This window comes from Triticum aestivum, chromosome 4B, assembly GCF_018294505.1.
Source record: "Triticum aestivum cultivar Chinese Spring chromosome 4B, IWGSC CS RefSeq v2.1, whole genome shotgun sequence".
Lineage (NCBI taxonomy): Eukaryota > Viridiplantae > Streptophyta > Magnoliopsida > Poales > Poaceae > Triticum > Triticum aestivum.
Genome location: NC_057804.1, coordinates 44,617,306 through 44,625,659, shown reverse-complemented (window position 1 = coordinate 44,625,659; position 8,354 = coordinate 44,617,306). Strand labels below are relative to the sequence as shown.

Here is an 8,354-nt window from a genome sequence, read left to right as displayed (position 1 = left end):
AGTTTTCACGCACGCAGAGGGGGCTAGTGTGTGGGTGTTTATCACTTCGCCCACACGCCCGTCTCCTCGCGCACACCCAAAGCGGCAGTTGCCATGTGTTTCTGCAGGGTACATGGCAACTGCCCTAGCTTTGCTTGTAAGCAGATGGCAACTCTCTTTTACCCGAGTTGCCATGTGTTTTTGCATGGTACATGGCAACTGCCCTAGCGTGCACGTAAGCAGATGGCAACACTTTCTTTTTACATGGCAACGGCCCTAGCGTGCTTGTGAGCACATGGCAACTATCTCTTTTACCCGAACATGTATTTTTGCCATGCCTTTTTGTAGTGCTATATGGCAACTGCCTAGTGTTAGTGGTGGCAACTCCTAAAGTTTTGAAATCATGGCAACTGCAGTAGACCAGACCATACATGGCAACTGTAGTTGTCCGACATGGCAACCGAAGTTCAGCGACATGGCAACTACAGTTAAATGAACATGGACGAGGGTCTGGACCATGACAACTGCGGGATGCGTGGTGACTGTCACGCGGGACATGCGGACGCATGAGGTACGAGGCCTGACATACGGGGCGTGTGGGCGTTATCTATTTCGCTCACACACGCGTGTGAGAGGGATCGAGAGGGAAAAAAGAAGTATGTGGGCATTACTTGTTTTGCCCACACGTAGATGTGTGGGTTGTTCCTCTTATACACCACACAAAATGTGTGGACAGATCTCCTAACTCCCACACGTGTGGCACTTATCGACGTCCATATTCTTAAATTTAGAGAAAGCAGCAACACTGCAGGGCTCGTGTGTCCAGCTATCGTCATAGGCAAAGGAGCGAGATTAGGGATTCCGGAGTACTGAAACGATTAACAATTCAGCTCGTGGCTCATGTGTGCATGCATATGCCTTAGCTAAGCCAAAAAGGGCATGCACTTTAATTATCATACGTGATCGTTGCCACACACGTCCATATATGCGTTCACAAATACTAGATCAGACTAGTGCTCCATCGTTGGATTGATGTCTCTTGGAACGTTTGATTGGAGACGTGGCCATGTGGGCCTAGGTAGGAGAAGGGCGGTTGGTCGGTCGGTCGAGGAAGGAAGGAGGAGCCAAAACGGTCTCCAGACACCGACTCGTTTACTGCCAAGAAAAGAAAGGCAGGGCCACGGGGAAAAGGAGGCCGAGTCAAGGAGGCAAGTCGCGACCAAAAGACGAACTCATCCCACTCCATATATATATATATATCTCCCCACCCTATCGACCGACTCGATCGATCTGCTCTTCTCCCCGCAAGACGGTCGACGACGCCCAGAGAAAAACGCCAGCTCCGTCCGCCGTCTCTGCTCGCAGATGGCGTCTGGATCCGCTTCTTCCGGCGGCTCCGTTCCACTTGGGTCCTTGTCTGGATCCACTTCTTCCGGCGACTCTAGCTCTCGGAGGGGGCTCATCTCGTGCTTGCACAGCCTCAACTGCCGCCACGAGTATGCGCCTCTTCCCCACGACGACGATTTGTGCCAAGCCACGCGCAAGCTCATCGTCGGTCACTACGACGAGGCGTTCCGCCGGCTCCGGCTGCCCTGCAAGGCCATGCCCGACCTTTACGGCCTCCTCAGCACCGACAGCCTCTGCATCGGCCCCCTCGACCCCGTCTCCAACATCATCCTCAACACCCTCGCCCTCCTCCCCACCACCCTCGTCGAAGTCGAGGCCAAGACAGAGTCCGATGAGGCGGAGTCCGACGATGAGAGCATGAGGTCCAAGAGAAAGAGACACGGACCCGGTTTCGACCCCTGGCACGAGGTTGCATGCAGGTCCGCCCAGAGTCTCATGGCTTTCCTTGTGGCATACTTCGGATGCATCAACGAGGCACAGGCCTTCCGCTACCTCTACAGGGCCGGCGCCAATCTCCTCCTCGCCGTCATGCTCGTCCAGCACGACCTCTACCATACCAAGGAGGAGGCACTGGACCCTGAATCCGACAGGACCAAGGCCGCCCTCAAGTTGGCGGCCACCAGCGCAGGCCACTGTTCGCCCGCCATCTTTGCTCAGGTCATGGCAATCCGGCTCAAACAGGGCGACCTCGACCTCTTCAACCAGCATCTGTTTTCGGCCAATGACCCTCTCACGGCTGAGGATGCCCATGAAATCCACCGTGGGTTGCACATGATGATGACCCCGATGTGTGTTGCCAACATTAGCAACAGCAAAGATGGGCTGGTTGTCCATGCCCGTCACAACCTCGACGACGGCGCTATCTGGTCCGAGACAAAGCCCCTTGTCTCTTCTAGTGCAGCAGCTCACACCAGGATCACCTCCACCACCTTCCGCTGCGATGGGACCGCCATCTCGTCTCTGCAGTCCGGACTGCCTAGCAAGCTGCAAGATTGCCTGACGATAGCAGATTTCCAGAAACACATTCTCATCGCCTCGTGCGGTGGCGACAACTGCGATTACCTGCGGTCTCTCAAGATGTACCTCTATGGCATGATTCACAACCTGTACGTCCAGGCCTTCAAGATGTTGCGCGCACCCTCGGGCTCCACCATGCGCAGCATCCTCATGGCCGGCCATTGCTATGGCCCCTGTGACCCTCTCTCCAACATCATCATTAACTCAGTCTGGCATGAGACGTGTGGCTCCGTTCTCCCGGCTTCTGACCGCATGATGTTGAAAGAGTACAATGACATCCTGGACCCCCTATCTCTGCTCCGCCTAGTTGTCCGTTCCCTCGAGGGGCTTGCAAACCTTGCCTTGTCCGTCGACCCCCAATCCTCAATTGCTCGTGCTCTGGAGAAACTCTGCAGTGCAAGATGCGACCTTGTTGACATGTTATCGTCTGCACCAAAGATTGATGAAATCCCCTTCCACGAGGCGGCCATGGCTGCTAGACAGCCGCTGCCCCTTCAGCTAGGTGAATTTCACCGGATGCTGCTGCTCAATCCTGAAGCCCGAAAACTCCTGGTCTCACATATAACCAAGGCGCAAACCAGCGGTGTTGTGTTGTTCTATGATAAAATCAGAGAAGATGTTGTTGCGCTGTGGCGTGTTTACAAAGCAGCACCCTGGTATCAACCCCCCGTGCAAGCTCCTGCTCCTGAACTTAGTGTAGAGGCCTTGAGGCGGGTATCAGACATGAGATCACAGTATGAGTATTGGAGGAGCTGGCTGCGTTCGAAGATTGAACAGGTGCTCAAGGATTACACGGACCATCATTTTTGGGTAGGCATTGGACTTCCTCTGTTTTCAATCATTAGCTGCTACTTACGTACGTATATATTAGCTTTAACTTGATTTGACCAACAAACACTCTTGCTTCTTAATTTCTTGCTTGCTGTAGGGACCAAAGTATGAACTTGATTTTATAATTGGTGCGGATCAAAGACAGGAAGGCTATGCCCCTTCACTGATACGTGCTACCTAGTGAACTTCATGGCAACTTCTGATGAGAATGTTCCGAGGACCCTATTTTACGCCGAGTTGTGGTGCGTAACACGCAAGCCAAGGACAGCAGCATTCTGCTGCCCTCTGCCCTATGCATATGCGGGTAAGTCATCTACTTCTCTGCCGTGGCACGGCTGATTAGCAAGTGATAGCATTTGATTAGTACTTTGAGTCACGGCGATCTGCTTCTCACGATGCTTGAATGCACTACTCATCATAAATCTGAATTGGCTTATTATCATCTTACTGATCCGGGTTTTACTTTGTTAATAGGACGTTGCTACTACGACATGATTTGCGCAAGGAAGATTGTGTATCCAGATGACGCCAAGTACATTGACGATGATATCACCCATAAGGGAACCCGCAGCGTGGATTTCATGCTAGAGATGGACCTCGTGCACTTCAGTTCCGAGTTGGACGTGGAGCTCGCGCGGAATTTGAACATGCCGGATTCACAGGATGAGCCGAATGAGCCCAGTTCAGATTCTTCATGGGCGCCGGATGAGAGCAGTCCAGATTCAGATTCAGAGGATGAGTCTGTGCCTCTGGATGAGTGAGTCTTTTCTCCTCCGTGGCCACTGCTAGATACGAGTGTGTGATGCTATCAGCTGTGAAGTGAGACCATATATGATGCTTCCTGCTGTGTGTGTTATGATGTCCTAATTAATTAGCGAGCATTCTGCCATCAGCAAGTGGACACTGCGCTGTGACATTCTGTGTACTGAAGCACGTTTGGTTTCCATAAACTAGCTAGCTGCTACTACTGTTATGCGTCGCTGCCTTAATTTGTTCACTGCTTGGCCTTGTTAAATGCGCTATTCTTCAGTCGTTGGATTCACATTTCCCCCTTCTGTTGACATATTTCCCCCTTGGTGCTGGGATTTTGTTGGGCTGGGGGCTTTTTAGAGTGGGTGGCCAGCTGCAGCGCCGCGTCCACCGCCGGGATCAGGTGGCCGTGGTGCATCAGCGGGACGAACACGAAGTGCGGCGTCGTGGTGGCCTTGGCGGCAACGTCGTTAGAGCTTGCTCCCTGGCGTGGCACGCCATCCTACTACTAGAGCGTGACATCCTACTCCTAGAGCGCGACGGTGTGCCCTCGTGCTAAAAGATGGCCGGGTCTGGGGTTGGGTTGCCACAGATGCAGATACCTGCAGGCGGCAGCCATACTATGATCCTAACCTTCCTGGCATGGTATGGCAAGTGTGTTCCCTCTACTGTTATATGGCCCTGAAATGTACTAAGACTGACCAGGTCTTGCCTTTGGATGATAGTATATGCTTGTCCACTGTCCAGGCCAGGCTATCAACGATGATGAGGAGTACCTCCATTTCAGTCAGATTCGTTGCTGCATCATTGTCCACCACTGTCTCGGTCTCAGATGAGCCGTATGCATCTTTCTGATGCAGAGGCTGGGGTACACCCCCTTTTCGAGAAAAAAAGATGTCCTACACACCAGAACAAGTTACAGAACTTATGAACAAGCTCAATAATCAATCAGTCAGTCAGTTCTAAAATACAAATAAATAAATAGAGAACACAAAGGCATGCAGATCCAACAATTCCATTGCATCAGAGAACCATACACACCATCTCCAGCCTTCCTTGGTGATGCAGTGCCTCGGACATCCCGAGGAGGTTCAGGTCCTAAATTGCACTTCTCCCTGTATCTCTGGCACACAAGAGCAAGCCAAGTGCGTTGAGACCCCGCACCGCAGAACGAAAACCCTCAAAGTATCTATGAAGAGCTGCAAGAGGGCAGGAGGTACCTGGAGGTGGCTTTTTATGTTCCAGATTGTGAGGCCTGTGACTCCCATAGCTTCCATTTTCTCCTTCACCGCAGTTGGCTTCACCTCTAAGGAGTTGCGACGGTTGAGTAGCACAGCATCAGTTCCATCGAGAAGTTTCAGATCCAAGTAACAGAGAATGAATTGTTTGACATCGTATGCTCAAAGTTCAAGAAACCAAACCATAGGGGCCTCCTTGATACTCTACAGCTTCCAGGAAGATCTTATGGAGATCACCGGTCCAGCGAAGTAAACTACTTGTCGGCTGCATTGCCCTGAGAAAGCAACAGACCGGTATGCTCGACATGTAAGAAGAGTCACTGTTATATGTCGGCTTGCCGTTGGACATCAGTCAGCAAATCAAGCTCACACCTGTCAAAGATCAAGGAAATCAGAAAGCTTGAGACACCTTTTAAAACCAAGGCAATGCAAACCAGCAAAACGACAATACAGCAGCTCGTGTGTACTACAAGAGACAGAATCCATCAAAATTTGTTTATTTTTTAAACGTGCACATATGCCCATATAGATACAGAAAAATATTTTCAAATACAAATTGGAGATCAAGCAGGCAAATCAATGCTCTGGCCATCCTACATTAGAAAAAAGAATGCACAAAAATACCAAAAAAGAAACTAAAATCATTAACATGCGCATACCGATATGTGCGGGGAAGCAAAAGGAACTGGGAATGTATGTCATATCTTTTAGCGAGAAGAGAGAGTGATAGTCTCCTTCTCTATCAAGCCAGTCCCTTTATACAGTTCTTGTAAGAGACTAGAGATACTGCACTATCTTTGTGTAGCCAGCCATATTCTATCACACTAACATAACACGTCACAACTCACAGTTGGTTTGTATGGGTGGAATGGTTTGCAGAGAAATAAAGCCTTCTGAATGGCAACAAAGCAACAAGAGTTGATGTTGCGATAGCACGAGCAGACTCTGCCAAATCCACGAATGGTGCACATCACATTAACTTATCAGGAATGTGACAGAGAAGTAAATAACCAGAATGATAATTTAGGTGCAGTAGTAAGTGTTGAGGTTGACTTATCAGGCAATCTGGATGTGTGAGATGTGATCAAAGTCCTACCCTATGCTGCGAAACACCAAGCAGCAAGGTAGCAGCATGAGTGCATGACCATGTCTTGTCATTGCAATGCCATCTGCATGCCTTTCAATGAAGAGGAAAAAAAAAGTTGTACAAACACAATAAATCTATCATAGGAGCTTAATTGCACGACGAACTTGTCCCAACAGATAAGTTAGGCAAGACTACACAAGTTATAGGAAGTAACAAGGAAAAATGGTTTTCAGCCTTAATGTGTAGGTGCATAGATGTATCATGGGCTCCTCTTGCATTGAAAATGCAACATGCAACTAGATCATAAGGTCCATAAATAATCCAGATGAACTGTAATTTGATGAGGTGTAATCAAATTACATGTATTGTATATATGAGGGGTACATTGCTGTGTTCTCAAGATGCCCTCAGTGATACATCCTATTTTTACAGGAAAAGAATGGGCTTCTAAAATATGATAACAAGAATATCCCTAGGTTTCTTCTGGGTTGGAAGATGGCAGTAAGAAAACTAATCCTCGGCAACATACTTGTTCCTACGAGCACCAAAAGCAATTCTCTGCAAATAAAATCAGGAAGAATGATCATTACAGTAAATTTGACATTGGTTGGGGATGTCCAAGATTAATAAAAGACCCTCCCCAGGTTTCAGAGAGTTCTTACTGAAAATATTCTGGAGTAGGCTTTCAAGCCTGTGAGAAAGCGAATGTAAGTCGGCTTCATGGATTGCTTGGTAGGGATTTCTCTGATGTTTGGAACAAGGTAATCCGCAACCTGTTTTAATAGTCAACATTGATTATTATATTACCATATTACCAAACAGATAATATGATTAAAAAGTGTACTGTACAAAGAAAACGTGCCTGTCTGTAAGATTTTTAAGCAAAGTTATAAGCTTCGAAAGCCAACTTTGTCAGTTTATATTAGATCAACTATTTATTTTTTGTTCAGGACTTCAGATCGACACATTTGATAACACATGTCTGCCTTGCGACATCATATGAAGAACTTCAAGTTGCCATTTTTTTTAACTTTGTTAAAGCAAGCACAAAAGGTTAACAGCCCTTCGACAATGACCAAATCACAAATTTTAGGAACGTATAAACAAGTCTGGAGACCACGTTCAAGCTAAGTGGTCGGACGGTTCTACACGCCAAATGGACACAGGCCTAAAGCAGCTAAAAATTATTACTACTGCTGCCAAACATAAGCTTTAGAGTTTAGAAGAAGAGTCAACATTGTTCTGGAGGAAAAGGACCAATGGCCCTGTAAAAAAAAGGAACAATGGCGTAGCTCTCACCACATCAGGAGTTTCAGCTAATATATTGATGAAAAACTTTGCCTGCCATCAGTAAAATTTACAATTTAGTAACCATGAATTATCTTATCAACAATGGCAAAAAGAAAAAGAATGTCAGAAAGAGATTGTGCTTATCCCTTACTTGCTTTGCGGTAGCACCAGACATAAGAAGATCAGTCGTAACCATGCCAGGCTGCACAAATTAGTTATGTACTTACTGTTAGTGTGTGACTATCCTTTTCAGAGTTATAAACAGAACTTAGAAACAAAAGGCGATCATTTACTTATACGGATATTCCATGGACCAATGCTTAGAACCTTACACAAACTAGTTAGTTAAACCACACCAACTTCTAATTATCTTTATGCGAGAGAATAGTTAGGAACTCTAGAATATAAAAGATAACTAAAGAAAGGGTGGAGCTGTGATAGCTAAGCGCCCCTCCTCTCAGGCTCTCGCGACTGCGTCGCCCCCGCGGGCGACCGGCCGCGCCCCGATCTCCTTCTCCAGCGACCCACCCTCCTCCTTCCCTCCCTGCCGCCGTCGTCGGCGCTCGCCGCCGGGCCTGGCCCGGGCGACGCTGGCGGCGGCGGCCCCCGCGCTTTTCCCCTCTCAGCTTCCTTTGGCGCGGGACGGAGCGGGCTGGGGGTGTCCCTAGGCGGCGGCGGTCCGGTGTGGCGGCGGGGTCCTAGCACTGCACGGGCGGACGGCTGGACGGCGGCGTCGCCGTTGGTGGCGGGGTAGC

The 8,354-nt window shown here is 48.7% G+C and overlaps 1 protein-coding gene and 1 pseudogene across 1 annotated transcript; one reads left to right on the top strand and one right to left on the bottom strand.

Annotated features, from left to right (window-relative positions):
• Positions 1 to 1,273: 1,273 nt before the first annotated feature.
• LOC123090903 (uncharacterized) lies at positions 1,274 to 4,180 on the top strand. Its single transcript, XM_044512258.1, has 3 exons — positions 1,274 to 3,213; positions 3,332 to 3,538; positions 3,709 to 4,180. The coding sequence occupies exons 1-2, from the start codon at positions 1,345 to 1,347 to the stop codon at positions 3,413 to 3,415; spliced, it is 1,953 nt and encodes a 650-aa protein (XP_044368193.1). The 5' UTR covers positions 1,274 to 1,344; the 3' UTR covers positions 3,416 to 3,538; positions 3,709 to 4,180.
• A 656-nt stretch (positions 4,181 to 4,836) lies between these two features.
• Positions 4,837 to 8,354, bottom strand: part of LOC123090904 (chlorophyll(ide) b reductase NOL, chloroplastic-like) — a 6,768-nt pseudogene continuing 3,250 nt past the window's right edge.